The 16,595-nt window shown below is 35.5% G+C and overlaps 1 protein-coding gene across 10 annotated transcripts in view; it reads left to right on the top strand.

The window, feature by feature from the left end:
* atp2b4 (ATPase plasma membrane Ca2+ transporting 4) overlaps positions 1–16,595 on the top strand; it is a 120,909-nt gene that overhangs the window by 97,871 nt on the left and 6,443 nt on the right. For 7 of the 10 annotated variants that reach the window (XM_048171996.1, XM_048171997.1, XM_048171999.1 and 4 more), the window contains 8 exons: positions 2,759–2,938; positions 3,019–3,106; positions 3,316–3,422; positions 4,349–4,540; positions 5,075–5,288; positions 7,053–7,264; positions 8,544–8,651; positions 9,716–9,898. In XM_048171996.1, coding sequence (XP_048027953.1) covers positions 2,759–2,938; positions 3,019–3,106; positions 3,316–3,422; positions 4,349–4,540; positions 5,075–5,288; positions 7,053–7,264; positions 8,544–8,651; positions 9,716–9,898 — 1,284 coding nt within the window. Of the gene's footprint in view, positions 1–2,758; positions 2,939–3,018; positions 3,107–3,315; positions 3,423–4,348; positions 4,541–5,074; positions 5,289–7,052; positions 7,265–8,543; positions 8,652–9,715; positions 9,899–12,140; positions 12,343–16,595 lie in introns of all 10 variants that reach the window. The other 3 variants (XM_048172000.1, XM_048171998.1, XM_048172001.1) reach the window with 2 other exon arrangements.

The following is a 16,595-nucleotide window of genomic DNA, read 5'->3' as shown; positions in this document are numbered from 1 at the left end:
ATGCATGACTGATATTTAGGTTAAATTGATTCCTGCAGGCTTGTTTAAGTGGTACAATCTATTTTATTTCTGTTCCCATTTACAGTGTGAATAAAAATCATCCTTTCTAAATGTCCCCAGCTATATAGTTATTTTTACCTGTTAAGCATGACAGCTTAGGATGATTGAGCATTTCAAGGAGAAAAAAAAATAATAGCCAGTGAATTTTATCCTAGAATTGTTAGGGAATGTCCATGGAAAAGGCATAGAAATCAAAACAATCTTAAGATGTCAAAGAAAAGTCATAGCAGTTAATAGAATTCTGCAGTGATGACATATTTTGGCCAGCCAACCCGGAAGTTAGCATCACCCTGGTTCCCTTGACAAAACCCTATTAGTTCTCCATTGGCTTTTGGCTTATTGCAGAAAATAAGTTTGATTCTTACACATTTCATTTATCATGATAATCTTCACAAAGAACTTTACCAAAAAAAATCCCTGAAAGTTTGAGTTAGAATCCTTCACAATCTCTGTAGTGCCACTTAACCACTTGTTAGCAACTGCCTTTTTATTAAAGACAAGTAAACGCTTTAACAGAAATTCACAAGGGGGTATTACTGATGTATTTTATGCCGTAAAATAAAACATGAAAATATCTTTTTCAGGCATTTAACCAAAAACCCATTTGAAAACCTTTCGACTTCAGGACGATGAAACTGGAAGTGCTAAAATGCTAACTTGTTCCTGGGTTTTGGCCTACAAAAATACATCTCAGCAGCACTCTATAAAACCTTAAAAGATCATGAAAATTTTCATAGTGAATATACGTTTTATATACAAAGTATTTCATTGTGTAGAAACTGATTTTTGTGATTGCATTCTCTATAAAGTTAAACATTGGAATTGATTTTAAAATTCTTCAGCAAACACAAACGACCAAAAGTTATGGAAATTTGAATTTCATGGAAATTCATTGGTGTACAGGAACCATTGCCACTTGTTGAATCAATTGTTGTCCTCTTTCCGTTCACCATACAGTCAGACTTTTTTTTAAGCCAGTCTGAAAACAGGAGTCTGTCTGACTGCAATACGTTCACACAGGCCATTATTAGAGCTGATAAAAAGCTTGTGTCTTATGATTTGAATTGATGCAGAGGGCAATATTATGTTAAGGCAGCAGTCTTGAGAGTGGTGCTTGCCCATTTACAGCTTCAAAATGAAATCGTAGAGTCATGTAGTGATGATAAGATGGGCTTGAATGTTTTTGTCATAGTGAGAATCACTCTCTTGCAGTAATGATCAGAGCCATCTGTAGCTTATTTAGTTTATTTTTGCTGTCAGAGGCTAGACAAGAGCCAATTTTAGAGTTTATTAATGCACATACTAGTTTCTTTGCATCATGCAACATGTTTTTCACATGCATCTCTGTCCATGGAAACATTGGGAGGTTTTTAATTATCTATAAATAAATGAGCTTATTGGTTCTAATTACGGGTATGTGATTCATCGCAAGACTGTGTGGGGATAATTACATAGGACTCCAGCAAACACACACACAAAACCTCTAGATCCAGCCCCTTCATATGTTAAGTAGTCTCGGTGCCCTTACGGCTTAACACGCACCACAAACTATCAGGATGCCACATCAAGAGTGTCTCTCACTAATCTGAGGCCACAATGACAATGACACAGAGGTAGACATTTGTCTTGCTTTTGGCCATAAATTCCATAATGACACCCAGATTTTATCAAATATTGAAATGAAAGATCTTATATAATGTTTGATTTAAGTTGTGTGTGATTTGTTGATTTTCATTACTAATGTATGTTTTTTTTTTTTCCAATTTTTTTTCTTTTAAAATACATCAATCTTGCCATAAAATTAGATGGTATGGCAAAAAAAAAAAAAAAAAAAAATTAATTATATACTGCAAGATGTCAGATGTTGTGTAAATGAGTGAGATGTTACATTTTCTGCTCTGTAAGATTAGTGAGTAGTTCCTTAGAATGACAGCTGGTCATCTTTGAAATAATTCACTATAGCAATCCATTCATTAGAGTCATTCATTCATTTATTAATGAATTAGACCACACTAATAATGCTGTAAGTTTTTTGTTGTTGTTGTTTTTTGTTGTGCAGCTAGTGAAAAACAATGTGTTTACTGTATTGTCTTTATTATTTCACTGGAAACATTCAGGACTGGTTGGATAATTTTTTTTATTTTGAGTTTATATCTATGGGTTTATTAAATTACACAATTAAGCAGTACAGAAAATACTCTGATCTGAACACTTATTTATAGTATTTATTATTATTATATCAATTATTATATAGATTATTATATTTATAATTTTTAAAATTGAGTTCTTCCTGTTTTTTAAGAAGTGGTCGAGAGTGGCTGGAAACAATAGAAACTGGGGGATGTGAATCAAAACTCTGAGGCACACGTGGCTACATACAAAATCCTTGTACTGTTATCTGTATGTCCCTGACAAAATATGGGGTATATTTTGGACTATTACCTGGTGCATTAATTTATCCTAGATTTTGTAAATATTGAGCAACTAGGAAAAAGTATTAGACTCTTGACAAGTAAATTGAAGTCTATCCAGACTATTTTGTCTTGATCTATATTATTTATTTATTTATTATTTTTTGCCACAAATCCATTTATCACCAAATTTAACACTGGAGTGTTGAATTAACGATATGGCAGTGACTGCCCAACATGCTTTGTACCAAGCCAAAAAATTGTCCTTCTATTCCTCCGTTGTGCAGGTTCCTGAGGCTATCTCTAAATGTCAGCGAGCAGGCATCACAGTCCGTATGGTCACCGGAGACAACATCAACACAGCCCGTGCCATCGCCACCAAATGTGGAATCCTGCTGCCTGGAGAGGACTTCCTGTGCATGGAGGGCAAAGACTTCAACCAGCAGATTCGCAATGACAAAGGAGAGGTAAAATGCTACAGTGCTTTATCTATAGGTGTCTGTGACGACATATAAAGTGCTTATTTGAGTCTTGCCTTTATCTGTAGGTTGAACAAGAACGTCTTGACAAGGTCTGGCCCAAACTGCGTGTTCTTGCTCGTTCTTCCCCAACAGACAAACACACTCTGGTTAAAGGTGAGATCTTTACAAATAGTTGGGTGAGATTTTAGTCCACACTTTCACAGCTAACCCCACAGCTTTATAATACACCAATGTATTATAATATTAAATAAGTTGTACAAAAAACCTCTGGATGGGAGTTGGTGTTTTCTTCCATTATTGAGAGCCCTGTGTCACACATATTTTGGTTAACCCTAAGCAGTTCCTGTGGTGTTGTTTTTTAGGCATCATTGATAGCACAGTTGGAGAAACGAGACAGGTGGTGGCTGTGACTGGAGACGGCACTAACGACGGTCCTGCCCTTAAAAAAGCAGATGTTGGCTTTGCTATGGTAAATTATGTCGTTTTTTTGTGTTTTTGCAAAATCGCACATTAACACACAAAATATACAGGTTTCATACAACCATATCATGCATATACTCTCAATTTTCACTAGTCTTTTGTTTTGCTATTAAAATGACTGCCTTGCTGCTAATTTGTCTTTTTATTGTGAGAGTCCGTTGCAGGGTGAGTGTCTGGCTCGTTCAATGAGGGTTTGGCAGCCAATGTTATACTGTAGCAAAGATTGCTTTAATAACCGCAGAGGTTGCCCCCTAATCCCTACCCAGTATCTCTTGCTCTGCGCCAAGCCAGAATGCCTCAGGGCATCGTCGCAGCATGCGGTACTGGCTGATAATGTGGCTGACCCCTGTTTGTTGCTCAGATGACCCCACAACTTTAGCAATGATAAAATTAATTTGTGCTTCCAGAAATGTGCTTTATATGGAATGAATTTTAAAAAGGCAATTCATATTTCTCACTCAAACACTTACATAGAGTCTAAAAAGTCTAAGAAGTGTCTGTTTCAAAAGCAGTAAGTGGTGCAAATGTGCAGACTGCCGATTGAAGGACATTAGGTTAGGATGATGGCAGACATGGTAAATTGTTTCAGAAATAGACACCCTGAAGCTCAAAGATATGTTTTAATTTGGTTGATCATTTTGCTGTGCTGTATAAGCCTACATAAATACCACTTTGCCTTTTCACTGAAACTTCATTCAGTTGAAATATCTTTATTTAAAATGCATTATAAGCCAAGAAAAGGCCTAATTAATATTTTTTCTATTGTAGTTCATTTTTCCCTTTCTTTCAGGTTTCCTGTTAGTAGGATCCATTTCATTCTTAAGAATGAGCCTGCATCTCCAGTTATTCATAAAGTAGACTGCTCTGATATTTACGCAGACACTCTAAAAATCAACTACTTTCTTTATCTTACAGGGAATTGCAGGCACCGATGTTGCAAAGGAGGCCTCTGACATCATCCTTACTGATGACAACTTCACCAGTATTGTCAAAGCCGTGATGTGGGGACGTAACGTCTATGACAGCATTTCTAAGTTTCTGCAGTTTCAACTGACTGTCAATGTGGTGGCTGTGATTGTTGCTTTCACTGGAGCCTGCATCACACAGGTACATTTAACATCCTCTGATTTACCATCCCTGGGACACAACATTTACTTTTTATAATCCATTATATCATTATTTAGTGTTTTTAGATAGAAACTGATTTTTGAGTGAAGGAAATATAATATTAATTTAAAGGGGTATCTCACACTCTTATTTTGTAGAGCACATCAGGTCATTTATAAAAATAAAGCAAGATGCTACAGGTAAAAAAATACGGAAAATTCCTATAATTATCTGTAAAAATATATATCAATTTATTGTAAATAAATATAATTATTTTTATTTTTTCCTTAGTTAATGGCATTGTGGGAGACAATTCATAACAATAAGCCATAATAACATAACTCTACAAGCAAAGTCTATGTATTCTATATTATTGAAACAAATATATGCTGTGGCCATTTAGTGCTGGTGCCAAACTTTGGCTACTCTGGGGCCAGCCAGTCTTATTGTGTTCCTGCCTAACTATATTACATATGACAATACTGTAGTAATGTCCTTTCTGTGGAGTCTCACTCCGGTTTGTTGTGTCTGCAGGACTCTCCACTTAAAGCTGTTCAGATGTTATGGGTAAATCTGATTATGGACACACTGGCTTCTTTGGCTCTGGCAACGGAACCCCCAACAGAATCACTCCTACTGAGAAGACCTTACGGCCGTGACAAGCCACTCATTTCCAGGACTATGATGAAAAACATCTTGGGTCATGCCGTTTACCAACTTATCATCACATTTACTCTTCTCTTTGCTGGTAAGAGGCTTCTGTATTTATGATGAGGTGTAAGCAAATTTGATGAATTAAGTTATATTAATAACAGTAATAATAATAAGAATAGTTATTATTATTTACTTTTTATGGGATTTTGAACAATAGTAAAAACTCACTGCAGAAAGGAACTGTGGCCAGTTGCATTTTGTGTATGGGATAGATGTGATGTATGGTTGCTTAGCAACTAGCATTTATATTTGCAATATTCAAAGCATCAGAATTTGCCTCAAGCACCCATAAGTTTTACCATGAAATGTTTTACAGCATTTGTCATTTTAGGGTAAAACCTTCAAAAACGTCTCGTGAAAAATGGTTCTGGGGATTTACATGTCATCTCTGGACATGGCTTTTTATAAAATTTTCATTTGCAAAATTTAAATATATTTACTGAGTTCTTGTAGATTTAGAAATTAAAATTTAAGACCATTATTGCAACTCTGTAGACTCCAATGTTAATGAAAGCTACAGGCACTCACTGTCTTCTTTTATTATTCTCATTCTTTTACTCTCACTTTTTTTTCTTTTCTTTTTTACACAAATAAATAAAATAAAGATGCATTCAAAAATGTATAAAGATATATTTGTCAACCATATATATATATATATATATATATATATATATATATATATATATATATATTTTTTTTTTTTTTTTTTTTTTTTTTTTTTTTTTTTTGCAGAATTTTTTTCCATATTAGGTTTTCATGTTTAACCCTTTGATGCACAAGCTATGAAAACCCCTTCTAATGCACAACATGGGTCAAAAATGACCCGTATTAATTTCCTATGTAATTTCAAACATGGTTGAGTGTTTCTTTGCTGAATCTTTCAAAGAAATATATTTTCTCATTCATTTATTCCAGGTATTCCTTAAATATCTTGTTTTTGATTGTCAAAAATCATTATGTTCATTTTTTCTTTCTTACTTTATAAACAAACACAGTTTTTGTATGTCTACATCAATTTTACACACATGGGTCAAAAATGACCCGTATTCATTTCCTATGGTATTTCAATCATGACTGAGTGTATTTTATCATTTATTTATTCCAGGTATTATTAAATATCTTGTTTTTGATTTTCAAAAAATCATTGTGTTTATTTTTTTCTTTTTATTTTAGAAGAGTAGTGATACAAAAATGATTTTTATTCAAAAAGTAAGAAAGAAAAAATGAAAATGAGGATTTGTGATGATCAAAAACAAGTTAATTGAGGAATACCTGGAATACTGAATGATGAAATTAATTTCTTGCAAAGATATAGAAAATAAAAACTCGGGTCATTTTTGACCCATGTTGTGCATCAAAGGGTTAAGGCATTAAGTTAAAGGCCTCCATCCCAATTCAAAATTTCATAGTGAAAACCTGCCAGTAATAGACCACCTATCTGTAAATCCTGGTATTACACTGGTCTTTGTTTCCTTACCGTGCAATTATCACATCAAATACTACCTAAAGCATGTCATAGTGCTTCAGGAGAGTTTGCTGTGAATGTTTCCATGTTGTGCTTCTGCAGACTGATTAGACAAGTTTATCATGAGTTACAGTGCCCATGGGAGAAGACTCCATTCTGTGGAGTTTGAATACATACTCTGTCTCAGTGGACATTACACTCGACTGTATTTTTTAAATTAACAGCAACATATATTTATTGAAAATTCCGATCAGTGCTCCTCTTGAAATAACACTATACATTTTGAACTCTCACATCACTTATTTACAGAAAACATTTTTCTGCCCCTAAAAGGTGAGAAGTTCTTTAGCATTGATAGTGGCCGGAACACCCCTCTCCACTCACCACCGTCTGAACACTATACCATCATCTTCAATGTCTTTGTCATGATGCAACTCTTCAATGAGATCAATGCCCGCAAGATCCATGGAGAGAGGAACGTGTTTGAGGGAATCTACCGGAACCCCATTTTCTGCTGCGTCGTACTGGGAACCTTTGCTCTGCAGGTAAAAAAAAAAAAAAAAAAAAAAAATATATATATATATATATATATATATATATATATATATATATATATGTGTAAAAAAAACATTAAAATCCTCAAAGATCCTTTTCACAATGTCTTCATGGAATATATGGCTATATCATCTTTATGAAATGGGAGACTTTTAATGGGATACTCTAAAATCTGGATTGGAAAATTGGATGAGCCACATTCAGATGTAAAAAAGAAAAAGCTGAGATGCACAATCATGTCATTGCAAATCCATTGAATTGTTTATTAATGTGCTAAGTTGCTACTTTTTGCTACTCGTTCCACAAATAGGGTACGAAATATTGATGAAACTTTTTAAAAATGTGGGGGAAAAGGGATGCAACAGGATAATCGGTCTTACTATTTGGATTCAAATTTGACCAAATTATTTTTTATGTAACTGAATATAAAAAAAAAACTTTAATGTATTTTTGACTGGTCTTAAAGGAATAAAAATAATAATAATAATAATAATAAAAACCATTAACCAACAGTATGAATAGTAAAGTAATTTTTTCCAAGTAATTTTTCAAGATATTATAAAACACTTGCTGCATTAAAAATTCACTACACAAAACATAATAAAATAATGGAAAAAAACATAATTTTCTTTTTATTATTACATTAAAAAAATTATATAAAATACCAGTAAGTAAAGCAAACTGTTTACAAACATTACAAACACTATAAACAGCTATAGGCTGTTTTAGCTCCTCTCACTCTACAACAAATCCTTTCAATTTAACAGTATTCAGAACAGAACAAGTGTGAAAAATAAAAATAAAAGTAGCTATATAGGCTAAACGTCAAGCCAAAATGTATTCATCTAAAGCAAAACAGACAACGGAAACAACTTTGTCAATTATGGCCATACAGATAAGAGTAAGACATCATTTGAAACTTTTAATTTCTACTTTTTAAAGTCTACTTTTATTTGTGTACACTCAATAAAAACAAAATATTGTTTCTTTTGTAAAATATAGAAAACAAACAGGATGCCGCTTATAGTGGTGTCGCTTATATATAGTTTTATTCTGCTTTTCTCTGTTCACAAAAGTGCTGCAGATGTGTGATGTGACAATGTGTGAATTCTCATGTTCTGTTGTTTTTGCTGATATTTGCACATATAAAACTAAACCCCTGGAAAAAAAAATGTTTTATATATATATATATATATATCGGTGTAAGTCTCTCAGGGCTTATTGCTTTACTTCAGTATAGCTGGATTAATGGAATACACCTTGTTACAGATCATCATTGTGCAGTTTGGAGGGAAGCCGTTCTCTTGCACGGCCCTCACCATCGATCAGTGGCTCTGGTGTGTGTTCATAGGGGTTGGTGAGCTGCTCTGGGGCCAGGTAAGGCAAATTCTTACAGTATGTCATTGTTTATTACTAATAGCTGTGTTGATTCTCTCTAGCCTAAACAAAATCAGTTAAGACTAAAAATCAGAGTAAAAACTAGCATTCTAGCTAGTTAGATGAGAACATTTACAGATGACAAAGTGAGAAAGAGAGAGATCCACAAGCTTCTCAGTGGTGAAATAATGAAAGCATCACGGCAGAATGCACACGCGTGGGTGATGTGGAACATCTTTAGTTCTCTCTTCAATCCCACCGGAAGGGCAGGGGAGGGGGAGGTGAAGCTGTGTGTGATTTCAAACCTGTGGGAGGGAACGAGGGAGGCTGGCAGACGGCAACTTGCCACACAATTCCAGAGAGCGGTTGCTGCCATCTCAAAGTTCAGCTCAGAAAGACGAGGACAGAGAGTTGTGAGCTTCATCAACCCCGCAGCACAAGAAAGGTCCTCTGCCTCCATATATCCATGCTTACAGTACATTTAAAACTCTGTATGCAGGACTGACGTATCATGTTAGGTCATCAAAAGGCCAAGGAAGTTATCAACTGCGGATAAAGCCTTCAGAGCTGCAAGCAGTCTGCTCCTTCTGGCAGTTGCATCACACATAAGCCCACTTCCTACTGGGTTTCTCAGCTGGTGTTTGTGCATGCGAGCATTTGTTTTTGCGCGTACGCACGTGCGGCCTCACGAACCAGATGCTGGGAACTAAAGCATGGAGAAGCAGCAGTGTGTATTCTCTCTTCTTTGCATCAAGTTGTCTTGTGATGTATTGGTGAATAGTTTAATCACAAAATTTGGGAACATTTTGTCAGTTCATGTACTGTAGTTTGTACAGAAAATGTTCAGTTACTAAAAGGCCTTTTTGCTTTTTAACATACAAAGAACTCTGCAGTCAAATGCCATAATGATTCATAAAAACTGCATTTATGCACCACGTTTTCAGCATCCCGTTCTCGGAAAGCCATCCATAATCCCAACCGCTGTGCTAATGACTATTTGATGAGCTGCAGTTGCAATCACATTTGACCCTATGTTTTTTTTTCTTTCTCTCATCCTCCTCCAGTTCATCACTGCCATCCCTACCCACCGCCTCAAGTTCCTGAAGGAGGCCGGTCACGGCATCCCCAAAGAGGACATCCCTGATGAGGTGCTAACCGAAGGTGCAGATGAAATCGACCTCGCTGAGATGGAGCTGCGCAGGGGACAGATCCTGTGGTTCAGAGGACTCAACCGCATCCAGACTCAGGTAAGCTGCTCTTTGGTGGTACTTTCCTGTTTCTTCCAGCAGTTGTCCCAGGAGAGCATATTATTTAACCTAATAAAAAATATGGATCAGTGTTTGATATATTTTGCTATTTTCATTTTATTTGTTTTTAATTTGTTTGGAACAACAAATTAAATATTATTTTCAGTTCCAAACAGCATGTACATTGCTCAGAATGAAATTATAAGTGAACATTCTGGACAGCCAGTGGCTGTTTTTGTGTAGACATCACCCTAGTGGCCTTCAGGCATCTCCATGGGTTCATTTGTGGAAAAGCAAGTCTCTTAAGACAGAGCAGGGACTTCGGTGGCCTAGGTTGTAAAGCAGCATGTGCCCTGGAGATGACACGCTTAAAATGCCAGTGGGGCAGCCAATGTCTCTCTGACTATATGCACAACCTGCCTGGAGATATCAGGGGACTGTGCTTAGAGGGACTTGAATACAAATCCTTTTCTGTCTGTCTCTGGAAATACAACATTCGCTCGCTTTCATCTAAAGATGTGCAAGTAAACGACTGGGAACAGACTTTTTTTTTTTTTTAGCACTGTTGATGGAGGCCGTGTGGGAGGACCTCCTTTCACTTACCATTGCCTTCATACATTACACAGTGTTGCTGCTTACGAACAATGAGTGGATTCAGTGAGAGGGTTCACAGATGTATTTATCTGGATCCTCCAGGAGTGTCTGTGTGTTGGTGGGCGATCATTCTGAGAGGGCGTTCTATTAAGAATATTCTATATGAAACACTATGGTAAACCACCCACCGAAGATTGTCAATGTATTCCATGGGCACCAATTTATCCCTCTAGATTTGTTTCCCTTTACTCCCAAAAACATATTTGTTTTAGCTTTGTTTTTGTTTCATATCGTTAAAAGATGTGTAATCTACCTTTTAGCAATGTGCCAGGTCATGGGGAATTCATGTTGCGATACGGGACCATCTCAAACCCTTTTCTCTTCTCTTTTTTTTTATTCCTTCTCTATTCTTTGTTACAGCTCTCATTATGTCGCTTGGGTTTTAGGAATCAATATATTGGTAGAAGATCAATATATTGATGTGTTAGAGAAATAAGATTTGAAGTGATTGTAAAGTAAAATTAACAGCATACAAAGTGCAGTTAAAACCATTTTGTTATCCCTATATCTAATTATACCTCTAATTCAGTTCTTGCAAAAATCGTTTTGAAGGTATCAGTCGGAAAAAAAAAAAGTTTTATGCTAGAAACAAGAAAAAAACATTTGCCAATGGCATAAACTATTTTAAATAAAGAACAAATATTATGCATTCTATGAAAAAATCCTACAGGTTTGAAAATCAATTATCTGTTTTTAGATATTTTTTACTAGACAAGACAAATACTAATTAAGATTTTTTTATTTTTTTTATTTAATTTTTATTATATTTAATTTGTCATTAATATAACCTTATTGTTCCCATATTAGCCTAAATGTTTCAACGGTCTTAAATAGTGTACTTTTGTTTTCATTGTGTGTTGTGTCTAATCTTCTTTTGTCTTCTGAGTAAGTCAGTTGGACAGTAATGTGTGAAGGCAAGGAATAGTTTTAATGCGTGTGTTCCCTGGATATGTCAAGACCCCCTGTGGTTCCTGATCACCATCTCTGCTAATTCTACCAGACTTCCCTCCAAGCCCAGATGAAAAAGAGGCCAAACAGTCTTCTCATCCTCCTCCTTTCCTCCTCCCACCCCTTCGCTCTTATTCCTGATTAGGAGCCGGTGAACTGACCGCAAAAAACACTATTCTACTAATTAGCTCCTTATCTCTCCCCCTCCATTCCCACCATCCCACTTTTAAAATCCTCATGGATTTCTATTTTATATCTGTCATGCATGGTTAGTGGTATACAAAGAAAGAAATAATTGGCACAAGTACGATTCAGACTCATCAGTACTTCATAGAACTAGTTTCCTTTGTGCTCCCTTTCTTTTTTACGGACACCTTCAAGCCTTTCCTTTCTCCTGAAAAAAAAGTAGCTCCTCACATAAAACTTTCCTTTTTATCTTCCTGTGCCAGCCTCTCTCCTGCCAGACTGACTTAGTACTAACTGAACTTTTTATTTGTGGGGTGAGGGATGTTCTCTTTTTCTCTTTCAAATAACAAATGTATCTGCTCTAACCACTCCTTTTGGCCCTTGGTCTTTGTTTTTCTCCATTTCCCTTTCTTCCTCTTTTTTTTCCCCCTCGTCCTCTCCCTGTTCTTTGCAGATGGACGTGGTTTATACATTCCAGACAGGCCAAACGGCGGTGCCTGGGGCCCTGCGTCGCCAGCCCTCCGTGGTCAGCCAGCACAACGACGCAAAAACTGTTTCTAGCCCCACCCATGTAGGGATTTCCTCTTCCTCCCTGTCCGCCAACTCTGCTGCAGCTGTTGGGCCGCCCGCCTCTGCTTCCTCTTCTACTACAGGCAGTGAGTGCCACATAACACACTGGCAAACTAGCACTGCTATTGCATGATGGCCATGCTTAATGCTTTCATGACCTGCCTGTTAACCTCCAGTAAACCAGTAACCACCATTTTTTAAACCACTCTTCCTCTCTCTTTCTCATTTTTCATTTTTTTTTTTTTTTTTTTCCCAGTCTGTCCCTCACAATCTCCCTATTGCTATTTCCGGATCACACAGACATGCTAAATGAATGTCCATTGAGTGTCCATTTTTATCTTCTTCTTTTTTCTTTTTTTTTTGTGTCTAAATTTTTTTTTATATTTTTAATTATTATATGTATTTTTTTTATTTTGTTAATGCTCAATTTATAGTAGCACTATGTCCTAACTACCCCTGACACAACAGAAGTGTAAAACGATATACCAATAAAGTCCATGTAAGAGTTGTGACCATCAGCACTGTCATGCATCAAAACATTTTGACGGATGCTAGAAGAGGCAGAGATCAAGAGAGATTTTTGGGGCATTTAACTGTGTAATCCCACTGACAGTGATATTTTAAATATCTATACAGTGGGCCACATTCATGAAATAAAAACAGGATTAAAGTCTGTGTCAATCTTTCGTAAAAACCTTTTAAGTAAACTGACAATTCATTGCAACAACTTTTGTAAGAATGGATTTCCAAACAATTAATTCTACTCTTGTTAAAGAATTATTCCCTATGATGTTATTGATCATAGTAGTTAAAATATTTGGAGCAATAAACATCAGCGTGCAGATATTTATAGGTATTTATTGCAATTTGGGTTGGATGTGCACACTTTTCTATAATTTCTTTTAAAGAACAAAGCAGTACACCTCACTGTATTTAATGCATCAAATAAGATTTGATTGGTTATGATTTTGTCACTTCTCACAGCATTCAGCTCTCAATAGCTACGTTTACATGCACCAATTTTCGTCAATCCGAATGAATTGAATCCGATTGCAGATCTGTTTACATGTACTCTAAACATTGTAATCTGATTCAAACATGCGTTTTATATACAGTCCGATTAAAACTTTTGCGCACACGCTCTGCGTGTATGACGTCATATCAATCGCACTTGCGGTAACCCGGGTTGCATCAACAGACGATGATCATGTATCGACGATAGCCAGAGATATTGTCAAAAGCATCATATATTGGCAATATTAAGAGGATTTGGTATTTCCAATTAATGTAGGCCTGTTACATTCTTCTAGTCTATTATTATAACTATTTGGTTTGACTTCTTTTATTATTAAATTAATATTATAGGTGCTGTGAGGATAATAAAAGATTAGGCTATTAGCTATCTTTGAAAATGTATTAAATATTAATTGTACTATTATACAATGAGTGTAGGCTATAATATTTCCTAACACCGCAGTCATCAATGAAAATTAAGCGCAGCTTTACTTCAATCATCGACTTAAAAAAAAAAAAACCTGTTTAACACGAAATACTATTATTCTCATTTGTTTTACTAGCCTATATGTACGGCCACAAGAGAAATAATGGAATAAATTAAGACCATTATATACCATTATCAGCATATTATGTTGAATTTCATCTCTGAGAGAATATGCTCCGTTAATGCAGCATCAGACAGCTCCGTCACTTTTTACTTTCAATTTCTGTAGTGAATACTGACCGAGGTTGAGACTTTTTCACCGGCATAACAGTTTGGGTTTGCACAGTTTGCACGTTGCTTCTTGTGTGATATCCATTGGCTCCCCTTCTTGTTTTAAAACGGAAAGATTTCCAATATTATGACGAAGGGATACAGCAATGCCACTGCCTGTTGGCATACATCTTTACAACTAAAGACGTGAACATGAACTTGTGCACTGCGTAATGCATGTCAACATTGCACTGCACATGTGCCTTAGAGAAAGTGGTCGGATTCAAGCGTTTTCATGGTAATTTTTTGCTGTTGGATTGGATTAGAAAAGGAATAAACCAACCCTTCCAATCCGATCGAAATTTCATTCGGATCGAGCTCAATCGGATCGATTAAGGTGTTTACATTAACTTTTTTCAATCCGATAGAGCCATCAATCCAATTACAAATGGATTATTGGGCACATGTAAACGTAGCCAGTGATGAAATAAAAATTACTTGATAACCGAAACTTGACACATCACACCTAGTTGGGATGAGGCGTTAGATCTGGTTGATATATCAACATAGCCTTTTAAATGTTGTTGACCTGCACAGCATGTTCACTGAACATGACACACTCCCAGACAGAGAGACAGATGCAGGCTGCCGACAGTTTTTTTTTTTCTTTTTTTTTCAGCACTTGTGCTCAGTACTTCAGTCACATCACAGCTTTTCCCTTCTCTCTCTTGCTCTCTGCCTCTTCTCTGGAAGAATTCCAAATGCCATTTTTGCGCCCTTGAAGGGTACTATGGTAAGGGGATGCCACACATAGGATTGTTTCACTTGAAAATGAGCAACTGAATCCCTTCACAAAGGAAAATTTTAAAACCAGTTTGGTGTTTTCAAAACAGAATAGAAAACAACCAATTCACAGTCAGGCTCAAGAAACATACACATGCATGCACAAAAATACATCACCTCTGCATGAATTGCCAATACGGCAATATATGCAGTACAGAATCTGTTGTACCACCTATCTAAGAAGCCTTGCTCTAACCTCAACAACACGAGGACTCTTTCACTTTGCCAACATCTATGTTGTATGCTGTGGTCTGAATGAAAATATACATTTTGTGTAGCATAGTGTTCAGGCATGCGATCAGTTAAAAGCAAAAAAGAAGGAAAACCTGACCATCTTTCCAACCCCCAGCAATTATTTTATATACATATATATAATCAAATTTAAAAAAAGATATATCTTGCAATAATATAAGCTATTATACTGTAAAATTGAAAAAGCATATATTTAATAATCATGATAACATATTATATAATACAATATGTTATAATAAAATTAATAAATTATTACCAATGTTAATTATTATTTTATTTTGTTTTACAGAAAAACAATAAAATTACAATACAAACATTTATAGTTGTCTTAATTTGTTTTCAAACAGTAAACCATTGAGTTTTTGAGGAAAACCGCGGGGAGACATTATCGCTTTTCCTTGTTTACAACAGATTTATAAACGATTCTCATGACGAACGTTACATTCCCAAATGAAAATTATAAGCGACTGAAACACACAGCACTTGCAGAGTAGCATTAGCTATGAATCGAAACTGAAAACACAGTGCTGTTACAGAACTCTGAAACGTGCAGCACGTCAGACTCTATATATTTATATAATTACATCACAACCGGTATGATTTGGTGATTGCACTAAGCCATATCACATTTTCACCACCATGCATTGTCAAAATTCATAAAGTTACCGGGCAACTGGCAAGTAACACCATTTCAACACTGATTTTTTTACTCATTTGGCATTTTGAACCCTGGCTAATATGCTAATAGTGTCCTGCAGATGGCGCCTTGAGATCGTGCAGTGCTGTTATTAGCAATGCATGTAAGAAATAAATGCATTAGAAAACATAACATTTTGCTGTATTTTTAGTTATTGTTTAAGGTCATTTCGTGATTTCAGTCATCATACAATAACCAGCACCCACCCACCCAAACCTTTTTTTTTTCTTGGATTTACGCAATTCACGCGAGTCATACTTTTCAGGGCGGAAAATACGGAAATCCACATAAATACGGAAAAATTTCATCCCCGAGTGTTGTAATAGGTGCCAGTAGCAAAATGTTCACATCATAGTAGTGTTACTTAGAAATACACTTCAAAGTTCTAAATATTATCCAATGTAAATGTTATTTTTAATATGGTGACAAAAAAAAATCCCTATAAAAATTAGGTTTTTACTGTTACTTTTGATAAGTTAATTTTATCTGCATCTCAACCCAAGCTCAGTGCTTTACTGTCAAATGTGCATTTCCAAGAAATAAACATGTAATATTATTAGTTACTGCACTTATTAAGAGTAAATGTAGAGTAACTGTCAATTTTATAAAGGCTGAAGCGTCCATGTGATGGAAATAATTTTTCTGTTCATGATCATGTGCTCCTGGGTGGCAAGTCTGAATGATTCATTTTGAAATCTGAGATGTTTTTTTTATTATTATTTATTACTTTTTTTTTTTTTTTTTAAGATCTTACCTGAGACTGTAAAATGCTCAGTTGCTCTGTTATTTAAATATTTCAATATTTATATATTATAATAGTTTTCACTCATATTTAG

This window comes from Megalobrama amblycephala, linkage group LG21, assembly GCF_018812025.1.
Source record: "Megalobrama amblycephala isolate DHTTF-2021 linkage group LG21, ASM1881202v1, whole genome shotgun sequence".
Classification (NCBI taxonomy): Eukaryota; Metazoa; Chordata; class Actinopteri; order Cypriniformes; family Xenocyprididae; genus Megalobrama; species Megalobrama amblycephala.
The sequence above is the reverse complement of the archived record's forward strand: the minus strand, read 5'-3'. Positions and strand labels throughout refer to the sequence as shown.